Raw genomic sequence first — 23,282 nt, forward strand, 5'->3', positions numbered from 1 at the left:
TCTACGATAGAAAAGATTTTTAAACATGTTTAGAAATTAAGTTTCATTAGATTTTAACATTTCTTATCAGGTATCCAAAATGAGAGGCTTCATGTACTCAAAATAACTCAACTACAGAAAACTTATTTACCCAGAAACAACCATTTCTCTTGTTCACTTAGTCCTTTTTTGTTCACCTCACTGCTTGCCAGTCTGTTCAAATACCTCGAGGAGTACCTTATATTAGAATTAAGTTACTGCAGATTTTTCAACAGTTAAAAACCTTCATGCTTACCTTCAACAGGAAAGTTAACTGTCAGTTTAGAACAGCCCTGTGCACACAGCTGCCTGTGCACTTTGGGATATTCACCGCTCAGTGAGTCATGCCGTCTTTGAAAAGTTCTCCCTTACACTTTGGCTCCCAACAACATCTATTCAGATACGGAACAAAAGCACAGCAAAAACTTCAGTTAAGCCAGGGAACAGGAAAATGCCTCCTGAATTTTAATGAACAGAACACACTAGAAAATGACTGTATTGCATTCTCATAGGGCTGCTTCCACATCAGAGCAACAAATTTAAAAAGTTTTAAGTCTCTTTTTAATTTGAGTACTACTCCTTACTTGGCATCTTAAAACATTCCACATAGTTTCCCAGTTTTAGTTATTATAATAGCCAGTGACAATGATATTCAACAGTCTAGTTCTTGTTTCAAAGGAGCAAAGCTACTTAAAATGCATTGTTCTCCTAGAATAAACACCAGTTAAAAATTCAAGCATCTCAACAAGTGGGGAGGTTAGAAAGGTAAATGTTAGAAATCTATCAAGAAAATTATCTTCACTCTACAATTCTTCATTATCTTTTTCTATTAACCATAGATTCCTGAAGTGTTCAGATAAACCCTGCACACTTCAGTTTTGCTGACATTCATATTTACAGAGCACCATGATGACTAAACAACATTTTAAATCCAGCACGCAGCAGTGACATGCAGTGGCCAGCATGCATTGGATCCAGCCCTGCTTATTAGGCAACAAGAAAAAAAAAAAGGAATGCTTTTATCTTGAAGATGTTGGCACCTTGACAGCTACAGCAATGACAGGCTCTTTTGTCTAAGCCTTAAACACGCTTGTAACCAAGACACAATTAAATCTTCAGTACTCTGGAGGGCATCACCTTTAAAATATGCTGAAAAAACTCAGAACAGGAGCACTTCTCAATTTGTACAGACTGCAGATCTTGCTCTTCTCATAACGTCAGCCAATACTGAAAGAATATTAAAATGTTAAAGTTGTTTTAATAGACTGAAACATAGAAATTAATACACTATATAGAGCACTAGACACATATGTAAACTGTGTTAGAAAAGGGGGGAAAAGAGACTGTGTAGCCAAGCAAAGCTGTCTTAAGTGAGCCCTTCTTTTCCTATGTTCATAGACGAAACACTATGCAAGTATTTCCATTATCTGTAACTTTTCAAAGATTATGATTTAATGGAAAATGGATAATATTTACGGGTTTTCAATGAATGCTAGGTACAAGTTTGCCATATGTATAACACAGGATCATATTTTATCCCTTTTGACCAATTTCAGGAGATCAACTTATTATTTACACAAAATTGGCAAGATATTCAGGTATTTACTTGATCTAATCTCTTTGAATACAAGAATTTATAAAGTCCTGCACCGCTGAACAGAGCAAGGCTCAAACCCCACAAATTTCTGTTCACAGTTCCTACTGTTTCAGACACTACTGTACCTGGAGGCTCCCACTCTCAAGCATAGCACTACAGGCTTTTCTCTGGTTATGCTGAAATTCCTTCTGCCCCCTCTCCCATGCACTTCTCAGTATTTCTCATATTCCTTTTTGCACAGCAGTTCATCACACAATTACTGTGTCCTCTGCATTTGGCATCAGTTGTCACCAACAAAACACCACCACCCAAACAAACAAAAACAAACAAACAAACAAAAAAAAAACCCACTTCATAGTTCAGTTTCTACTCTAAGAATTTTCTGGGGCCTTTAAGTTCCCTTCATTTCGTGTTCCTGGTTTCTTAAAAAGCCTTGGGTCATTTTGGTGTATACATAACCCCAAGGCAAGATCTGCAGCCAGAGCCCAGGTCACAGGCCAAGACCTTGTAATGCCAAGTAAAGTACAAAGAGATTCCTCTCAGTTCTAAAGTGCACAGGAAACCTACACAAAGCCTGCAGGAAATATAACAATGCCAACAGAACACTACAGGCTTCTGAAAAGGGTTTACAAATTAAGTGGTTTTATGCCAAGTTAGGCCAAAAGATGCTGAGGGATGACAATGAAATCAAACTGAATTCAATCATGAGAGGTTATGAGGAACCATTTCCACCACTGAAATGACCACTGAGCATGTTCAGGCTGCCTGAAGCAGCTGTATCTGATACTGGGTGTTTGCCAGGGCTGTGCCATGCGAGCATCCCCCACAGAAGATAAAAACCAGATTGACAATTATAACTGATCTGCCAAGCAATAATATGATTAAAAGGTACATAAAATTGTCATAGTCCTACTTCTGTACCAGTAATTAATAAATAAGCATTCAGTCCTAGACCAGTTTCCCCAGCACTGAACCCAGCCTCACAACCGTGTTCCCCAATCTAAATGCAAAAACACACCAGGCTGACTAACTCCTCCTTTTTCTGATGAGTTTTTATTGGTTACACTACCTATGCATTCTTTCACACAATATTTAACTACACTGCTTCAGCTCACTACCTATATTCCTTGTGCAGTATTTTCAGCTCTTTTAAAATCAGCTCTTTGAAGTATTTTGTTTCTCTGGAGCTGATTCCTCACTCTTTGTTTACTGGCTCATGTCTTGGGGCATGTACTAGACCGAGAGCAAAATGCAGGTCCAACAGCTTCAAAGGGATCTTCCTCCCCTAATGTCATATAAATTTTGGATTTAGTCCTTCACATGAATCATCACGTGAAGAGTTTAAACAGGTCCTATCAGTATATATACTATCCATTCACAAAATGACAGAATGTCAGGGATTGGAAGGGACCTCAAAAGATCAACTAGCCCAATCCCCCTGCCGGAGCAGGAACACCCAGATGAGGTTACACAGGAAGGCGTCCAGGCAGGTTTTGAATGTCCCCAGAGAAGGAGCCTGTTCCAGCGTCTGTCACCCTCATTGTGAAGAAGTTTCTTCTCAAATTTAAGTGGAACCTCTTGTGTTCCAGTTTGTACCTATTGCCCCTTGTCCTGTCATTGGTTGTCATCAAGAAGAGCCTGGCTCCATCCTCCTGACACTCACCCTTTATATATTTGCAAACATTAATGAGGTCACCCCTCAGCCTCCTCCTCTCCAAGCTAAAGAGACCCAGTTCCCTCAGCCTTTCCTCATAAGGGAGATGCTCCACTCCATCATCTTCGTGGCTCTGTGCTGGACTCTCTCAAGCAGTTCCATGTTATTGAAATGCAAAATACCTCCGTTTTCATGGATGTCACACACATCACGTCAGCATTCCAAAGGCCATCCAGACTGAATCCTGGTCTTTTCTGCTTGGGCCATTTTCTCGCAATGAAGATTCCTGAGCAGCACAGCCCGGGGAAGCTGTTATGAAGTACAGGCTCTTCAGGCAGCAATTTATGCATTTGTAACTACTCCCCTCCTCCAGAAAAACAATCTCTTTCTTCACCCGCGGGAAGGCGCGAGGCGGCCCGGAGCGCGCGCACCGGCTGCCACGTAACGGCACGTGACCGCACCCTGCAGGCGCACGGGCCAGCAGGAACCACCCGCCCCGCCCAGCAATCCGCGCGCCCGAGGCGGGAAGAGCCGCATCGGCCCGTAACACCTGCCCCCCCCCGACGTCACGTGCTCTTTCACGTGACCAGGAGCGAGCAGCGTGATTGGCCGGCGGGGCCCTGGGGGCTCGAAGCGCGGCTATAAGAGGAGGCGCGGCGCGCACCCCGGCCTGTTGGTGTGGTGTGGGTTGGGCCGGGGGTGTTCACTGTTTTTGTCGGCTTTTCCTCAGGCGCCCGGGATGCTCGGCCTCTTTTCGAAGGCGCTCGGCTACTTTTGGAGACGTGCGGGTGACAATGAAAGTGGATATGAGCCATGGGCGGCCTCAGGTAGGCGTTCCCGGGCCGGTTGTGAGTTTCCTGTGGTTCGTGCCGGGGCTGTGCGCCGCCTCGGAGCCTGGAGGGCCCGGCGGCCTCGTGTCCCTCGTCAGTGGTGCTGAGTGCAGACCTGTTTCCTTAGGGAGATCAGGAAAGGAAGACAGCTTGTTGGCTGTAGAGCATGTGGGAGTGTTCCTAGCAGTGCTTTTTTTGCTGTAGGACAGGTTACTGTTGCTGCTTAGAGTATGGAGTGAGGTGTAAGACAAATGTGGTGGTGAGGGCTTTGGGCTTTCCCTTGTTCTCCCTTAATAAATAAACTTTCTTCGTCTTTCTTGGGCTGTGGAATAGAGATGATAATGTAGTTTCGGTGTTTTGAGGCTCCAAAATGGTGTATGTTTGAGATGCTTTTAGTGGCATTACTTAGTGTAGCACAATGACTACAGAAAGCGAAAAAGATTAATTTTTTAATAGTCGTGATTGTGAGTGTAGCCAATAACATGTTAGACATCTAAAGTCCAGTTTTTAGCCCAGAGTTGCAGTGCAGTGCTCTTGAGTGAAAGTTTGTCTGATATGTAAGTAAATACTACTTATAATCCAAAAAACTAAAAACTCCTGGGTATCTGGAGACACAGCACTTCATCTCATATTAAAAATGTATTAACTATAATGTTACGTAAACAAATTTGAAGAGTTATTCTGTATAGCTTGTTTATTTTCCCTGCTTTTTTTAGTATAGAAATCTTAAATGTGTTGGGTTCCCCATGCAAACAATGATGAGAGCTTTCTTTTGCTGTGGTTAATCTTGAAAACAGTTGTTGGTCCAGCCAGAGCTTTTCGGAGAACTTATTTAGCTTGCAGAAGTTTTTATCTCAGAAATTTCTATGTATGTATTTATATATATATATATATATATATATATATATATATTCAAGTGACAGATTCTGCACCTGAAATAAGGTAATCCAGGCCTGGCTGAATGGAGAGCTTTGGCTGGAACTCAGAACAAAAAAAAAGTCTGTACTTTAAAAGAAAATGCAGGCAACTCAAGAGGACTTCAAGGAAGTTGTGTGGTTATGCAGGGAGGAAATTGGAAGGGCCAAAACCCAACTGCATCTTAATCTGGCTACTTCTGTAAAAGACAATAAAAAAATGTTTCTGTAATTACATAAACAACAAAAGGAGGGCTAAGGAGAATCTGTCTTTTTTCACAGTGTGGAGGAAAACATAGTGACAAAGTCTGAGGAAAAGGGGACATTAGGAAAAGATTCTTTATCAGGAGGGTAGTCGGTCACTGGAACGGGTTCCACGGGGGGAGTGGTCCTAGCACCAAGCCCGTTGGAGTTCAAGGGGCATCTGGATGATGCTCTTCATCATATGGTTAGGTTTAGGTGGTCTTGCAAGGAGCAGGGAGTTGGGCTCTGTGATCCTCATGGGTCCCTTGCAACTCAGAGTATTCTATGGTGTTTTCATGCAGCTTAAAGAATGTCGATTTTACCATGTAGTTTGTGTTAACTAGTTTTCTTAATTGGTGGAAAACATAACTTGCCATAAGACTTCAAGACTTAAATGTGTAACCAATGAGTTGACAACTGTTGGTATTTTCAGTTGAACAAGAGAATGACTTTTTGATAGGAGGGATGGTACTTTCAGTGGTATTCATTACTTATTGCATAGTTCTGTAAATAACTGATTTGTTCTTACGACTGCACTTCCTCTGAATGCAGATGATAAAGAATTGAAAACTGTGCAAGGAGTAGTGACAAGATTTTGTTATGATTATGGGATGATAGATGACATGATAATCTTCACAAAGGATGCTGTTACAAGAAATATGATGCTGACTGTTGGACAGGAAGTTACTGCCATTGTTGAAGAGGATAAAACATCGGGTGGCTTGAAGGCCATCAAGGTAAGAGGTGAAGATAGATAGTCATCGCACTTTATCTGTAAATCCCTTGAGACTTTCTTTTGGAGGTTACTGTAGTTTTAGCCTCCCAAATTCTATGAAATGAGAGAAATTGACAGCCCTTCACCTAGTGGGGTTAAATAATTTTGCTTTATTAATTATTGTTTAATCCCATCTCCTTTAAAGTGTTGTTCCTTTAATACTGATTCTCTGAATATAGATATAGATGTAGTGAATATTAAACTATTGATTGATATAATTGCATCAGAATGTTTAATTATACCTAGTTCAAATCTCAGTGTTTTAACTTCTTTTGAGCTTCAGAGTCAATTTGATGTTGTTATGAATAGGTAAGAAAATAAAAATGGGGACTGCAAATTTATTCTTTTTGCACAGAAGTGAATAAGAACACTGATTTCAAAACTTCTGTCGTAAAAAAGTTGGCAACTTAATGTTGTGGAGAGTTATAAATTGATATTTCAGTACTTTACTTGCTTAATACTTTGTATACCTACTTCAAGCTTGATTTTACATTGTCACAACTTTAAACTACTGTAACTGTTTTAATCATATAGGCTCAGCTCTCAGGTGCCTGTCATAATCTAGCTCAGAAGCTGGGTCAAGTGGCCTTTCTCCATTTACATATTATGTAAAGAAGACTGACAGCAGTGCAGAAGCAGTGGATAACTGGGTGGTACAGAACCCTTGTTCTTGGCTTGTATCTGCTTGGCTTAGCTACATTACACTTTTAAGTACAGCACTAGACTGGTGTTCTTCCTCTAAAACTTACCCTGACCAAAAGTCTGAGCCAAAGCTTAAGCTGCAGAGCAGCTACAGAGCAAATAACAGTGTAACTAGTTTGAAAGCTAACTTGAGTTTTCTAGTAAATGGATGTTTCATAATTAGGCATCTTATCAACTTGTCTACAAAGAATGTAATCAGGAAACATAGTGGCTTCAGGGATCATGCTTCAGATAATGGGAAGGTAATGATTAGCTGAAGTATTCTAATGTATCTATTAATCTTATTAGTAAAGGTCTTATATGCACGTTTAGGAACAGTGTAAATTACCAAATTGAAGAATTTGGTATTATTATGTTATCGAACAATACATACATTGGGAAAAGGAGGTCAAAGTCCTGCATTGATTAGCATATAGTATTTCTGATTCCTCATGCCTCTCTTTTATGCACCATCCTGATTTTTGGTACTTCAGATAATTTGTACAGTTGCCAGCAATGTCCAGATATAACCAGCTATCATGTAAAAGTGAATTTGTACTCTTTTGTACTATACGTTCAGCAATTCTGTTGGTACCAATGCCATATATTCATAGAGTGAATTACAGGTTGTAAGCTCCAGTGGATTTTTCTTTGCACTCTTTGGGAAGGAGCTTCATGGCTTTTCAGCAAGGCCCTGACTGAGAGGAAGCATTGATGTGTCTATTGAAAGCAAGGCTATATGGTGTACTCTTCCTTTCTCTCTATTCCCCTTAATTTGAGGATTGAACCCATGTGTTCATGGACATGTGGAATAGGATGCATGTGGTCAAGACAAGGCAATTAACAGACTGTTTATTCTTGCTCTGTAACACACATGTTCTTAGCAAAAATTTTGCCTTAAAGTGTACCACACAAAGGTGATAGCATTTAACAAGTGTAAAATTCTTCTTAATATTTATGAGAAGTCTGACTATAGGGTTGTTTTCCATCTGTGCACAAATACTGATCTGTAAGAAAGATGGCACTGTATAGAGTCTTTTGCCAGTGTATAACTTTTTTCACACACATTAACAAAATACCTTTTACTTAGAGTTTCTAGTCTTCATGTAAAATTGAAAACACTACAGCTAACTATTTTTCTTTCTTTTCTGTCCAGTTGTGGCTTTTTTAGTTACTACTTTATCTGCATTATTCTAGTTTTCCACTCTTTATTCTGGTTGTGAATTTGTAAACTCTTGGCTTTCTGAAATAAGCTGTTTACTTAATGATCTGACTTGTAAATTTAGACTACAGTTCATAGAAGAAGTTGTTCACGAGCGTTTTGTTCATTATTTTTTTTAATCACTGCAGAGATACCTTATGCTTTCTTCAAGCTTCCTACATCCTTATCCTCATAAGCCTTAGAAAAAGAAGAATCTATATCTTTTCTGCTTTATTTGCACAGTGTAGTTTCTCTGCATATCGTCTGGAGTTATCAATTCTTGTTTAATGATATGTACTTTTGTCCCGTGGCACTGGTGTTTAGTGGCCGTGACAGTCCTTGCGGAGAGCAGGGAAGCTCTGAGGAAAAAGTGTCTGAACTGTAGAGTGGAGGCTCCTGAACCTGTGATGATGCTGGCCCTTTGGCAGTGAAGAAGAGAACTTGCAGTTCTAGGAATTCTAGTAATTAAGAGCAGAGATGCTACATCCTTGCCCCAGCATAGCTAAGGGAAAAAAATTGTTTGTAGCTTGTGTTCTGCAGAGGGTTTTTTTGAATAAGTAAACTTATATTTGAGTTTGTGATATGGAGGGTCTGTAAGAAGCAGCTCTTTAGTTTTTTAATTCTAATTACTAAAGAGGCAGTCTGAAATACATATAGTGTTTATAAATGTGTCTTGAATATTTTTTATTTTTTGAAATAGCGATTTTCTAGTTTCATTTGTGTACAATCAGATTGCTGTCAGTGCAGAGTCGTCTTGTCAATATGAAGAGAAGTCTTAAGTAGACCTGAAGCAAGGGAAGCATGAGAAAAATTTGACAGATCAATGTGTAATTGTAGTAGCTGTCAATGTTGCAGCAGACAGCAGGCTTCTTAAGAAGTTCTTACTGTTCACTACTCAAGTTTATTGTGTATGAAAATGAACAGCTGCATTGAATATAGAACTGTCTAACAAGGAGCTTGACTTATATAAGCAGTTGAAATTCTGATATTTATTGTAGAAATGTATGTTTAACACATAATTCTAAGTATTGGCTATTTGAATGTTGGGGTTTTTTTATATTAATAGGTAGATGCAGTCCAGAATACATGGGAAGACTCCAATCCTACTTGTGAAGCCTCTGAAATAAATATGAAAATATTAATTGGCAATATCACCTCTCTATCTAAGGATGGTGGCTATATTAATCAGAATACTTTTTTTGCAATGGAAGATGTCTGTGAAGGTGTGTAGAGGCTTTCTTGTTTTCTCTTCCTTTATTTTATATGTACAACAGAAATATCTTCTGATAAACTTACAGTCCACATCCTAAATAAGTTCTAATAGAGTGTATGTAGTGAAACCAATATAGGGATTTGGGTGAAGAAAGCTATCTGTTCAGTCTCACTGAGCATAACTTGGATGCAGTCATGTATACCTAAGTTACATGTAAGCAACTGTATTTTCCCACTAGCATCTCTGTAGTTTGTTATAACCTACTGGTGGAAGAACTGAGAAGAGAAGTTTGAACTCAGTGGAACTGGATAATGCATTGTTCTGGCTGGTCATTTTATTTAATGTAAACGAGTCCTGTATAGGAGTAATGCAAATGTCATCATTAGCAATTAAACTTGAGAAATGTTGTGTTTTACCTAGGTTACAAACCTTGTGAAGGTGACTGGGTGCAAGCAAAATATTTTATTAACTCAAAAACGTGGAGCAGTGAAGCAGTTACTGTGAAGCCTTTGAGATACAAGCGAGTAGACAAGGTAATGTTCTGCACGTTGTTTTTGGCAAGAGGAATCTTGTGTGCAGGGAGGTTTTGCACACATCTGTAATTAAAAGATAAAACTTAGACTCAGCCATTTGTAGGATTATTTCTGAAGTAACAAAGCTTTTCAAAAAAGCATACACATTTTGGTTAGAACAGGGAGAGTAACTTGCTGGCTGTCAGTTGTTGATTTAGATGCTTATTGTTTTAGTTACACTGGTTGTAATGAGGATGTGTGGATTTTCAAACTTTAATGACTGTGGTATTGTGTTTAATTTATCCGAGTATTTTGGCTTTAAAACAACTGTTGTGCTTTTTATTTTAATTAAAATATTGGTTCCCTCTAGGAATATGTGTATTGGGTTTATGGTATTTGACCTAACTGTATATACAGAATCATATTTGCATGTCAAGCACAGGAAAAAAAAATTCTCTTGTGGCTGCTAATATATAAGTATTAATTAGATAAGTTGGTAAGTTGCAAGACAGGTATCATGATTGAGTCAAATGTATTTTCTAGCAATTGTAGTAAGCCTGTTGGCTTAAGCAGTTAATGTCAAATAACACTGAATAACATACTGTTACAGGTTCGCATTTCCAGCATCTGTGGAAGAAGTGGTACAGTAGATGAGAGTATATTTTTCACTTTGGATTCATTGAGACTTCCTGATGGCTATTCACCTTGTAGACATGATCTAGTGAACGCAATTGTGGTGGAGAGCAATCAGTCATGTTACATTTGGAGAGCTCTCTGCTTGGTGCCAGTCAGCCAGGATGGGTAATATTCATTCTTTAATTCTCTTTCCACCTAATAACAACTAGAGATGAATTGTAATTATGCAGCTTAAATTTTGTTGCATCTACTAAGTGGCAAATACTGTGAATTCTTCACTAGTTGATTAGAAGGCATGATAGATCATTGCAAAGATCAGAGTGTGATAAGTTTTGGTCCTTGCTTTTTTCTTCTTCCTTTCCAGAAGTTAGGGACATCTCTGCTTACTAGAGAAGCAAAACTAGTAGCAGCTGAGCTCAGGGATAATGCTGGGCAAGGAAGGAATTCTGCATGGCTTTGTTTGAAAAATGCCAAGCTCATGCTCTTACCTTTTGTTTCCTCTAATCTGTGTTCTGGTGAGGATTTACTGTTTGAAAACCATTCTCAGCAAAATTGATGTAAAATGGATGTTTCTTGTAGTTCAGATGTCTATCCTAAATGGGTAGTTTAATGATCTCAACAGATATTTTAGGCTTGCAACTATCAATCTGGGAGGTTCTGCAGGCACTTTAGATGGTGTATGTGATGTGAGGAGGATCTGGGCAGATTGCAGAAAAAGGTTGAAAAAAGTAATGATGTTCAGTATGGAGAAACAAAATTTTGTGAAATAATCAACTACAAAAATGTAGAATGGGCAACAACTAGTCAGTAGGAATTCTGCAGCAAAGATCCAGAGTTCGACTTGTGAGTACAAGTGTCTGTCCTGTGAAAAACACAAATATGGCCAAAATGTATATAAATAGGGGTATTACCTGTAGAGTCTGACACTCTAAGTGCTAACTTAGGCTGTGGTAGGATTACTGAGTCTGATTCTGCGGGCCGAAAATAAGCTGTCAGCCAACTGGGAAGTCCAAACGAGAGCAAGAAGGACATTCTAATACCTCTCAAATAGTCTTCAGGAGAGCTTATCTTGTTCAGTCTCTAGGAAATATAGCTAAGGGCAATGTGGAGAGTGCTCGTCTCTTCTCCCAAGTAGCAAGATGATGGGATGAGAGGAAATGGCCTCAAGTTGTACCAGGGAAGGTTTAGATTGGATATTAGGAAGAAACTGTTCATGGAGATGGTTGTCAGGCATTGGAACAGGCTGCCCAGGGAAGTGGTGGAGTCACCATCCCTGGAGGTGTTTAAAAGGCATTTGGATGAAGTTCTTAGGGACATAGTTTAGTTCCAGAGTTAGGTTATCGTTGGACTCAATGATTTTTTTTCTGGTCTGTTCCAACTAAGGTGATTCTATGATACACGTGTCTTCAAAGAGGAATTATGAAGAATGGATTAAGCTGTGTTTTTTCACTGGAGATAATGGATATAGTAAATTTAAATTATACCTAGATGGAGCGTGAAGTGTTTACATTGCTTTGCACAACAGTACAATTTATTCACTTTTTTCAGTTGGACCTGTTTTTAATGATGGATTTTTATACAGAAAATTATTAGAGCCAAGCTACAAAAGCAGACCTTAAGGCTGATTTCTCAGTTTTAGTGTACCTCCTACCATATAAAAAAAATTGAGACAGCTTAAGCTGCAATGAGAAACATCTAGTGGGCTTTGCTAGGAAATTGATGTAGCTAATAAATAACAGCTGCAGTCATCTTCTACTTTATTGTGTTAAATAACTGAGGTATATTTAGGATCTGTAAATGTTACTGAGATTAGCATATTTCCAAGTGATGATAGTGCCATTTTATCTAACTGAATAGTTTTTTCATTGTAGAACAGAAACAATTGTTTGATGGTTTCTACAGGTAGCTGAGACAGAGAGGTTAGAGTTATGTTGACTGTCTCGAGACAGGGAAGAACATGTGATATTGGCTTCATAGGCATTTTTCATCAGTAGTATGTGTGATAGTTTTTAAGAATGCTTTTTGTTTTTCAGCTTTTTTCAATTTCTTCTTCAGTTTGATGCTTTCAGATTGTAGCAGGAAACAGAAGATTTAAGTGCTTGGGGGGGTACATGTTGAAACATTTCCAGTCTAGCCATTTTATCTCTTAAGCTCCAGTGCTAATTGGGACTCTTGTGAAGGAGCTACTCTTTGTGTCTTGGTTCAGCTCCCAAGGAGATCCATGACAGTTTCAGTCACCATTTGATTCAGCTCTTCAGCAAAGATTAGGTAGCTTCTTAATCACTTTAACCTTGTATCCAAAGTTTTATGCTGGTATATTGTGCTGTTGACAAAAGACTTGTAGTTTTTTAACTTGCTACTTAAATTAGCAAAGATAATCTCTTTGTTTTGGAGGTAGGTGAGAAGAAGTGAACCCTCTCACCTGCTTCTTCGTAGACGTTGTAACTATGCTTTGTTATAGTGATTCTTAAACTTGTGCTGAATCAAAGATATTTGCTGAGCCTATTTGTGTTTCAAAATCACTAGCTGTAATTATTTTTACAGTCAATCTCACTCTAATGGAGTCAGTCCAGATGAGCCTTATGAAGACTTAATGAGAGACAAAGAAGGGTTGGAAGTATCAAGAATGATTGATTTTGGAACTCTGAAACAAGGCGAATCTAAAAGAATGATTGTTTGGATAGAGTAAGCCTTTCTGATTGTTCTAAGCTTTCTTCCTTTCCATCACTCCATAGTCCATAAACCTGTCTTTCATACTGAAGCCTCTCATAGTTGAGTCTTGTGGTTCATGGTCTTGAAGTAACCCTGAAACACTAGAATTAAAGAGAATATTAAACTTAATGTCTTTGATAGTTTTCTTATTGAGCATGTCTCTTACAGATAGTGCTTTGTGACTCCTCAGTCTTATGTCTCTTTTCAGTGCCAATAAAATCCTTTATGGAATGAGGATTAAAGTGAATGCTTTTACTTCTAAGTCTGTTTAAATTAAACTGCAGATATGCTGTCATCTTCAAAATCTTAGACCAGGAGGACTGTTGCATACTAATGTATTAAAAGCAGACCAGGTTTTTTTCCTAATTGTTTTGGAGTTGGTTTTATGTGGGTTTTTTTGTTTTTTGTTTGGGATTTTGTTTTGGTGGGGGGCAGCTGTTTGTCCTGAATATTGAAGAGCTATGTTAGTGTGTGCTTGAGTGACTTTTGTTTTGGTGGTTTTCTCTTGTAGTTTGTAGGGTTTTTTAAATTTGGGTTTTTGGTTTGTCTGTTTCAGTTTGGTTTTTTTTCCACAACTGTGCATAAAGGCTCAAATTGAGTCACACCTGAGTACCTTCTATTTGTTGCTATGTGCTCTTTCCTAAGAGTTAGTTACCCAAGGATAAATTTTTAGTTACAATAGCTTTTTTTTTACACACAGTATTTATGTATGGTTCATATGATAGTCGATATGACCTAGAAATATTAATATTTAACAGAGGTTCTAGTCCTTATGAGTTAGAAACAGCAGCAGTGTAATTTCTTTCTGATAGCAGTTACGACATAATGGTGAACTAATCTGCTACAAACAGTTGTATTTGACTTCAGGTAGAATTAAGCTTCCCAAGAACATTAACTATGCATTTAATTAATAATTAATTACATAACTACTTCTAGGAATAAAGGAAATGTACCACAGTCCTTAATCAGCTGCAGATTAGCTGGATGGGTGAAAGACAAGCAATTCAGTCTTCAGATTCCTCACAAATGTGAGAACAGCCCGGAAGCATATGTGTCATCTTTTCCAATAAATCAAGAAAACCTCTCAAAAGCTGCAATTAATTCATATAATGACAGTGGAGGAACAACATATGAGTCATTGAATAATGCATCCATTATGAAGAATGGATTCATTCCAGGTACAGTGAATTGTTAATATTTGAATGCTGAGTGTTAACTCCTCAGGAGACTGTACAGTTTGTTTGAGAAGACTTGCCTATACTAGCCATAGCAATTGTAGTAACAGAATTTATTATAATCTGTTTCCCACAGAAGAAATTAATTCTCAGGATACAAATTTATCAAGGACAAAAGTGAACTTTTCCTTGGTGAAAGATGAAAATCTAGAAAATGGCAAAAATGAGCAAAGAGAAGATGTGGAACAATCGATAAAGCATGTCAATATTACTGGAGAAGTTGTCATACCAGCAGGTGGAAGAATGTTCATAGTGATCACATGCACAGCTGTGTAAGTATTTCTTTCCATTGATTCTGACTGATACAATGGAAGCAAGTAACAAATTGACTTAATAGGGCCCTTATTTTAGGCACAGTTCTCTTTTTGGTGTTTGATAAAGTAAGCAAGTACTTTTTAGCAAATGGTGTGGAAATCTGTATTAGACCTTGAAAACAGTTAGTATTTAAATGCTTGGTTACGATTTTTGTCAAAAGAAAAATTTAGTGCTAAATGAAGAAATACAGTGGGAGTAAATAACTTCTCTAAAAAAAAAACATCCACACACAGCAAGGTGAAGATAATGTGTACAGGTAGTTAATATTTTCTTGAGGAAACACATTATTCTGTGGTCACTAGAGCTAATGTAGATTTCCTGGGAGTTATGTCTGATATGGTTCTTCCAGTATGGGTACCCTTATGTCATATTCATGTTGCTATATGCCTTGATCTCAAACTTCCCTGCCCTGTAATGCTAAATGCAAATTATCTATGCTGAAATTAAGGAAAAAAAAAAAAACAACCACAAGAACAAAACAAAAACAAACAAAACCAACAAAACAAGAAAGTACAAAACTGCATGCACACACAAAACCCCTACTTCCTTGAAAGTGTAGTTTATAGAGGAAATAGTTTGCAGATATTAGAAAACCCTTGAAAAACAAAAATACTTCATGGATTTAGTTAAGAATAAAAAGTGACTTTGAGATTTCAGAATTCAAGTAAGAATCTCATGCTGGAAAGCTTGCTTTCATGTACTTTTAAGTTACTTCCAGCTATAGCTTTATAAACTGTGTACCACAACTGATGATTTTTATGATCATAATTTAAAAGTTGGGTAGAGAAAACAAGATTAAATTGTTTCATTCATCAAAGTAACACTGCATTAACTTTCACACTACTTCTGTTACCATTGTAAATAGTGAGGCGAGGGATAGAAATTTTCTTAGAAGGATGTCTTGGATTCAGCTTGAAAGATAAGCTGCAGGTGTTACCTGCCCTTGTGGCATTTACAGATCTACAGTGAAATAGAAATTGTTCTTTCCACACATCTTTTTCCACAAAGCTTGAGGATCTTCTAACAACACAGAATAATAATCCATATAATGTTCCATGGAAGGCTGCAGTATGAGGGCAACAAGTGCTTGCCAGACACTTAAAATTTAGACCATAAATCTGGATGGTTCAGTGTCTGTACTGAGTTCATGAGTCAGAGAAAAGCAGGCTATAGGTTCCACCTCAGCAGGTAGTGTTAGTTGGCATGAAAAAAATGGGATTCCTGCCAAAGAGAAAGTAAGCTGCAATCCTTCCGGGATGCTTTTGCTTAAGGCATGTGGTAACCATGTTGGACAGTGCAGTCAATGCCAAGGAGAGAGTTGGCTCTGGATAGTGCTGGAGTGAGTTCATCAAGGGATTTCAGAGCATGTGATATGTGTTACATCCTTTAAGTTCTTTAGAAAGCAGTCTGAAGAAACAGTTACTTCTCCCCCCCCCGTCGCCCTGTCACTCCCCAAGTTCTGCTTACACATAGGGTGTACTTACCAGAAATAAAGGATCTTTCCTACTTTATCTGCTTAGTGTGTTTACAGTTAGGCTACAATTCTGAGTAGCCTTAAGCAAGGTAGAGCAAAGCTGTTGCTGCAGACAGTGAAGGGATGTGTTTCCAGTTTCTCTGGAAATGTTTGGCATACCTTTTTCAGTAACTGTAATTCTAAGGTGTTCCTTGTGACAGAAGTATTAATTCTGCACCTAGTAGGTTGAGGGAAGGGATCTTGCTTTTTATCCAAGCTTCTGGTGAAACTGGGACTTTAAGACTTTTACACTGTTTTAATTATGATACCCGGATTGAACTAGGGGCGGGGAGTAAGTATGAGAACTGCTGGTTTAGGGTAATTCCTCATATGTTACTGAAATGAGAATCTACAACTTTGTTTTTAAAAGTATGGCTGGTAAAAAGAAAGTGTGAACGTGGTTTTAAGAACATAACTTCTGCTTATTTGAAGAAATCCTGGATACAGTAAAGAACTCCTGTTGCTTGGTTTTTCCGATTTTACTATTGGACGCTATATTGAAGCCATTGTAACAACTGAAGAAGAGTTACTAATAGCACCTTTGGAACCATTTTCTCCAAGAAAACCTAAAATCATCACAGAACCTCAGCCAAAGAAGACAACAGTGGATGCCCCTAAATCCATAAGGTACTGTGAATTAGAGCAAAAAATAACACTTACCTAATACTGCTCTATTGGTATATCTGTTCTGTAATGCTGGCAAACTGTAAGTCTGTACATCTTTATATATGTATGTTGTAAACAAGGAAAATGTGAACACTGCTGATAGAAAGAATCCTATGTTCGGCTGGGAGATTATGACCTGGTGGCAATTACAGAAACATGGTGGGACAGTCCACATGACTGGAATGTGGTCATGGATGGCTATGCCCTTTTCAGAAAAGACAGGCCAGCCAGGCGTGGTGGTGGAGTTGCTCTCTATATGAGAGAGCAACTACAATGTACTAAATTCTGCCCAGGAGTGGATGATGAGCGAGTTGAGAGTGTATGGGTCAGGATCAAGGGCCAGGCTGGCAGGGGTGACACTGTTGTGGGTGTCTGTTACAGGCCACCAGATCAGGCTGAGGAAGTTGATGAGGCCTTCTATGGGCAGCTGAGAGTGGCCTCGCAGTCACAGGCCCTGGTTGTTGTGGGTGATTTTAACTTCCCTGATGTTTGCTGGAAGGACCATTCAGCCAGCCAGCCACAGTCCAGGAGGTTCCTCCAGTGCATTGATGATAACTTCCTCATGCAGATGGTGGAGGAGCCGACTAGGAGAGGTGCACTGCTGGATCTCATCCTCACTAACAAGGAGGGTCTGGTCGAAGCAGTAAAGGTTGAGGGCTGCCTGGGTTACAGTGACCACGAGATGGTGGAGTTCAGCATCTTGTGTGGCAGGAACAGAATAGCAAGTAGAATTGCAACCCTGGACTTTAGCAGGGCTAACTTTGGCCTTTTCAAGCAATTGCTGGGGGAAATCCCATGGGCAAGACTGCTTGAAGGAAAAGGGGCCCAAGAGAGCTGGATTGCATTCAGAGATTGCTTCTTCCGCGCTCAGGATCAGAGCATCCCCACACGTAGGAAGTCAAGGAAGGGAGCCAGGAGGCCTGTGTGGTTGAATAGGAATCTATTGAGTATGCTCAAGCAGAAGAGGAGAGTTTACAGGTCATGGAAGCAGGGGCTGGCCACTTGGGAAGAATATAAGGCTGCTGTTAGAGGATGTAGGAAGGCAGCTAGGATAGCCAAGGCCTCCTTAGAATTACAGCTGGCGAGAGGGGTCAAGGACAGCAAAAAGAACTTTTTCAAATACATAGCAGATAAAACTAATACCAGAGGCAATGTAGGCCCACTGAGGAATGGGGTGGGTGCCCTGGTGGTGGAAGATACAGAGAAGGCAGAATTACTGAATGCCTTCTTTGTCTCTGTCTACTCTGCCGGAGGCTGTCCTGGGGAGCCCTGTACCCCTGAGACCCCAGATGAAGCCAGGTCAATGGAGGAGCTTGCTTTAGTTGATGACGACTGGGTTAAGGAGCAATTAAATAGACTGGACATCCATAAATCCATGGGTCCAGATGGGATGCATCCGCGGGTGCTGAGGGAGCTGGCTGAGGTCATTGCTGGACCGCTCTCCATCGTCTTTGCCAAGTCTTGGGAAATGGGAGAGGTGCCCGAGGATTGGAGGAAAGCAAATGTCACTCCAATCTTCAAAAAGGGCAAGAAGGAGGACCTGGGTAACTATAGACCGGTCAGCCTCACCTCTGTCCCTGGGAAAGTAATGGAACAACTTATCCTTGGTGCTATCTCAAGGCATATCAAGGATAAGAAGGTTATTAGGGGCAGTCAGCATGGCTTTACCAAGGGTAAGTCATGCTTGACCAACCTCATAGCCTTTTATGAGAATGTTACAAGGTGGATGGATGATGGCAGAGCCGTGGATATGGTCTACCTTGACTTCAGTAAAGCCTTTGACACAGTCTCCCACAGCATCTTAGTTGCTAAGTTGCAGAGGTGTGGTCTAGACAATAGAGTAGTGAGGTGGGTTACGAACTGGCTTAAGGAGAGAAGCCAGAGAGTGGTAGTCAATGGTGTGGAGTCTAGTTGTAGAGACCAGTATCTAGTGGAGTACCTCAGGGGTCAGTACTGGGGCCAGTATTATTCAATATATTCATTAACGACTTAGACGAGGGAATAGAGTGTACTATCAGCAAGTTTGCTGATGACACTAAGCTGGGAGGAGTGGCTGACACGCTAGAAGGCTGTGCTGCCATCCAGCGAGACCTAGACAGGCTGGAGAGTTGGGCGGGGAATAACCTAATGAAATTTAACAAGGAAAAGTGTAGAGTCCTGCATCTGGGCAGGAACAACCCCAGGTTCCAGTATCGGTTGGGAAATTACATATTAGAGAGCAGTGTAGGGGAAAGGGACCTGGGGATCCTGGTGGATAACAGGATGACCATGAGCCAGCACTGTGTCCTTGTGGCCAGGAAGGCCAATGGCATCCTGGGGTGTATTACAAGGGGGGTGGTTAGTAGATCAAGAGAGGTCCTCCTTCCCCTCTACTCTGCCCTGGTGAGACCCCATCTGGAATATTGTGTCCAGTTCTGGGCCCCTCAGTTCAAGAAGGACAAGGAACTGCTGGAGAGGGTCCAGCGTAGGGCAACCAAGATGATTAAGGGAGTGGAGCACCTCCCTTATGAGGAAAGGCTGAGGGAGCTGGGTCTCTTTAGTTTGGAGAAGAGGAGACTGAGGGGTGACCTTATTAATGTTTATAAATATATAAAGGATGAGTGCCATGAGGATGGAGCCAGGCTCTTCTCGTTGGCAAACAATGATAGGACAAGGGGCAATGGGATCAAGCTGGAACATAAGAGGTTCCACTTAAATTTGAGAAAAAACTTCTTCTCAGTAAGGGTGACAGAGCACTGGAACAGGCTGCCCAGGGGGATTGTGGAGTCTCCTTCTCTGGAGACATTCAAGACCCACCTGGACATGTTCCTGTGCAACCTCACTTAGGCGTTCCTGCTCCAGCAGGGGGATTGGACTAGATGATCTTTTGAGGTCCCTTCCAATCCCAAACATACTGTGATACTGTGATACTGTGAAAGGGGTTGTTTTAGAAATGAACTGCTTGATTTCTTTGTAGATGTGTCAAACGAGCTCTTTCTACTGTAGAATGTGGTGATAAACACTGTTGTATAGTAATCTACAAGTAACAATTGTGTTATTAAGGAAAAAGATGGAAAAATAAGTTTTGAGAGCATTGTAACTCCTCAAGCAACTTTGCCATGTATATGTATCTGATAAATGTTTTTTTCATTCAGAACTTTTCCTTTTGCAAATAAGCTTCCATTATACCTACAGTATTTGGTTAGTTATAAAAATATCCCTAACCTGAAAAAGCAGATGCACAATACTTTCAAATAATCTGTAACTGGAACGATTTTTCTTCGCACTGTATGAAACTTCTTGGTTCAATGTGTCTGTCATGTGGTGTGTGTGTGTTTTGGTTTTATAGCGTGAGGATGTGGCATATTCTTTAGCTGATTTTCACATGTATAATTGGAGAAAGCTGAATGATATGTCATATATTTGTGTTTTAGAAATTACAGAAGGCGGTTGCCAAGCTTTCTCCCATCTTATACCGTACCAGATGAGTTAAGAAAATGTGTGGAGCAGAAGGTAGACATACTGACCTTTCAGCCTCTTCTAGCAGAGGTATGCCACTGTAGGTTTATATAAGAAAATGTATTTTATGTAGATGTGTGTTCAAGCTGGCCTTAATTTAGAAAAAGTGTGTAGCCCTTAGTGTAAGAGATGATATAATACTGCTGCTGGGTAGACCTTACCACTTTAGTCTGTATCCCGTAACTTCCATGGATTTCAGTACGTCCCAGAATCTAAGCTTTTAAGAGCACAAAAGTGTAAATGTGAAAAACTGAAAAGGGAGTTGAAGGTGGGGGATGAGGAGGGGATATTACAGGAGCTGAACAAAGTTTCTTCTTCACTCTTACTTTTTAGGCATCACTGGAAAGTGGTTTTGGAGTGTCAGAGCAGTAGTCCAGCTGTTTCATAGCGAATGAAAGCAGAAATTCTGAAGTTATTTCAATAACAGAGGATTCTTTTCTGCTTGTTCTAAACTTTGTTTTAAAAAACTCTCTAATTTTAGTTCACTATGGCTTGTTCACATTCTTCCCACAAGTATGTCTGTTTTGAAATACATTAAAAGAAAAAGTCTAAGAATAATACTAGAATGATTTCTTCTCCAAAACTTTGTTCTGATTTCTGGTAGAGCTTTGCTGAAACTTTGTTTGCTTGTTTGATTTTCTTCCCTCCGAACTTTTTAGGGACTTATACACTGAGTCTCATACTTAGCCCTTTAGATTTTTGAAAAATTATGTTGCCTGCTTTCTAAACAACTCACACGAAGCCTGAGGTCACAGTATTAAGAGACAGCAGGTTAGTGATCCTCTCTCAAAATGAAAAAAAAAAAACGCTGTAGTACTTGAAATGCTTCTGTATGGAAACTCTGCCATTAATGGTAACCTTTTTTAACCACACCTTAAGTTCTGTCTTATATTGGTGGCTGTTTTAAGTCTGCTCCAGAAAGCAATTCTCACTTGCCTTGTAATTTAGTAAGAAGATATCAATTGAAAGCATTCTGTGCTATCACTTGTTTAGATAGAGCTTTGTACTGTTGGAGAATACATCTTCAGTGAGATGCACTAAGCTCTGAGGGAGAAAGTTCAGCTTGCTATAAATTGTGTAATCACCAGCCAGGGCCAAGACTGACATGACTCTATCTGCTCACCCATCTCTGCCTGGTGTACTTAGATTTTATGCTCTCTGGAATTGCTGAGCATAGCATTCAGTTTGTAGACTGCCCTGGAATTCACATGTTGAAACTGCCAATGTAGTAGGGAGAGACTTGGTTAACCTTTCAGCTTACTGACTCTTGAATCTGTGCTCCAAGGACTGTGCTAATTCTTCTTTGACTACTGGGGGAGTTTAAAATATTAGCTAATGTATAGACATGTATATTTAGGTGCCTTAATTGGCAATCTAGTTGTTTTTCAGTCTGTCTTGAGATGTTTTGTATAATGTTAAGAAGAGTGGGTTCCATATCTTAATGTAGAAGTTACAATAATAGCACATACTATTTTGTTTTTCAGCAACTTAATCTAGATAATTATAAAGCCAACTTTTCTACTCTCTTGTGGCTTGAAGAGATCTATGCAGAAATGGAAATAAAAGACTTCAGTATGAGTGGAGTTATTTTGAAAAGGAATGGGAACTTGTTAGTGTTGGAAGTGCCAGGAGTGGAAGAGGGCAGACCTCACCTGGTTACAGGTAGTGATTAATGTGAGATAAAGCCAAATAACATGTTGATCAATATTTTCGGTGCAATACAAACTCTAGTGCTTACTCATTTGTTTAAAGAGGTCTTTCATATATTTGAACACAATGTTATTAGTTTAGGCTACTAGACAAGTGAGTTGCACTGTTAGTCTGTCAGTGTCTTACAGTGGCTGCTGTCTGCAGCAGTGTTGTGTGTGTCCTTATGCATGCTCCAATACATCAGGATTTTTCATGTACGAAAATTGGTGAGGATTTCAGTAGAAATAAACTGTGCAATGTAGTAATAACTTCAAAGACAGCAGGTGTATAGAAAGCTGGGAAAGTAGTTAAAATTTAATTCAGAAATTCAAATATAGTGCATGTTTTCAGGAGCTGTTGTCTGATGGCATCGATATTAGGTACCTTTGCAATATGTAACTGCTTGTGGCATTTCAAAACAGGTACTCATGAATACAGCAACTTTGAATCATAAAATAGTTTTGATTGGAAGGCCCCTTTCAAGGTCATCTAGTCCAGCTCCTCTGCAATGAGCAGGAACATCTTCATTAACATCTAGCATCCTGCAAATTCTTAGTTTAACCATACAAAAGAAGAAGAAATTAATTACTGGGGGGAGAATTTTGCTATTCCTTGTAACACTGTTGCCTTTTAACTTTGTTTACAATTAGGTGATAAGGTGATACTGAAAAGTCAGGTCTACTCTGATCATATAATAGAGTATGTTGCCTATATTACTGAGGTAAGTAAGGTGTATATTCTGTTGAAAATATGGGGTTCACAGGTTTCAAAGGGGAAACTGGCAATTTGTGGAGTTAAAGGCCGATTTACCCTGACTTTTGGGAAGCTAAATTTGTTTTATCTACATGCTGAGTGATAATTTTGTATTTTTATTCTGTTTTTTAAGACACTGCCTTCCCTGTTCTTTCTAGATTATAATCTTTATCTGCTCTGAAAGCATTTCAATCTAGATATGCAATATGTTGATAGCGGGTGAACGTTAATGTTCTATTTGGAGTTGATGGGGTGTTCAGTGCTTTCACAGATGCTTCTTTGTGTTTAAATTACTAAACTTCCATCAGTAAACTGACTTTTATCTTTGCAACAGATATGTAATGAAGATGTTACTCTTAAACTTAATGCAGACTTTGAACAGGCCTACAATTTGGAACCCATGGATGTGGAATTTGTTCACTGCAGGTATTTAAGTTTCCAAAAGACTACATTTAATGATTCCTCTAAAAGTGTCTTAAAATATACGTGATTGTCATCTGGTTGTTTTGGTGGATACAGATAGGAGAAAGACATAATTAAGATCTTGGCAATTCTTTCACCTCTTTCCCTCAACACACCTTTGCCACTACACTCATTGGTAAAAGACTGCTATTGTAATCACTGTGT

The 23,282-nt window shown here is 39.4% G+C and overlaps 1 protein-coding gene across 1 annotated transcript in view; it reads left to right on the forward strand.

Annotated features, from left to right (window-relative positions):
• Positions 1–4,008: 4,008 nt before the first annotated feature.
• The window catches only part of MOV10L1 (Mov10 like RNA helicase 1), a gene marked incomplete at both ends in the record, with an annotated part of 37,513 nt that continues 18,239 nt past the window's right edge, over positions 4,009–23,282 (forward strand). Inside the window, 11 exons of the mRNA XM_080363688.1 lie at positions 4,009–4,096; positions 5,809–5,993; positions 8,980–9,136; positions 9,547–9,659; positions 10,249–10,439; positions 12,819–12,959; positions 16,482–16,676; positions 20,129–20,243; positions 21,698–21,875; positions 22,553–22,623; positions 22,990–23,081. Coding sequence (XP_080219814.1) covers positions 4,009–4,096; positions 5,809–5,993; positions 8,980–9,136; positions 9,547–9,659; positions 10,249–10,439; positions 12,819–12,959; positions 16,482–16,676; positions 20,129–20,243; positions 21,698–21,875; positions 22,553–22,623; positions 22,990–23,081 — 1,526 coding nt within the window. The remainder of the gene's footprint in view (positions 4,097–5,808; positions 5,994–8,979; positions 9,137–9,546; positions 9,660–10,248; positions 10,440–12,818; positions 12,960–16,481; positions 16,677–20,128; positions 20,244–21,697; positions 21,876–22,552; positions 22,624–22,989; positions 23,082–23,282) is intronic.

The sequence above is a fragment of the Nesoenas mayeri genome, assembly GCF_963082525.1.
Source record: "Nesoenas mayeri genome assembly, chromosome: 1".
Lineage (NCBI taxonomy): Eukaryota > Metazoa > Chordata > Aves > Columbiformes > Columbidae > Nesoenas > Nesoenas mayeri.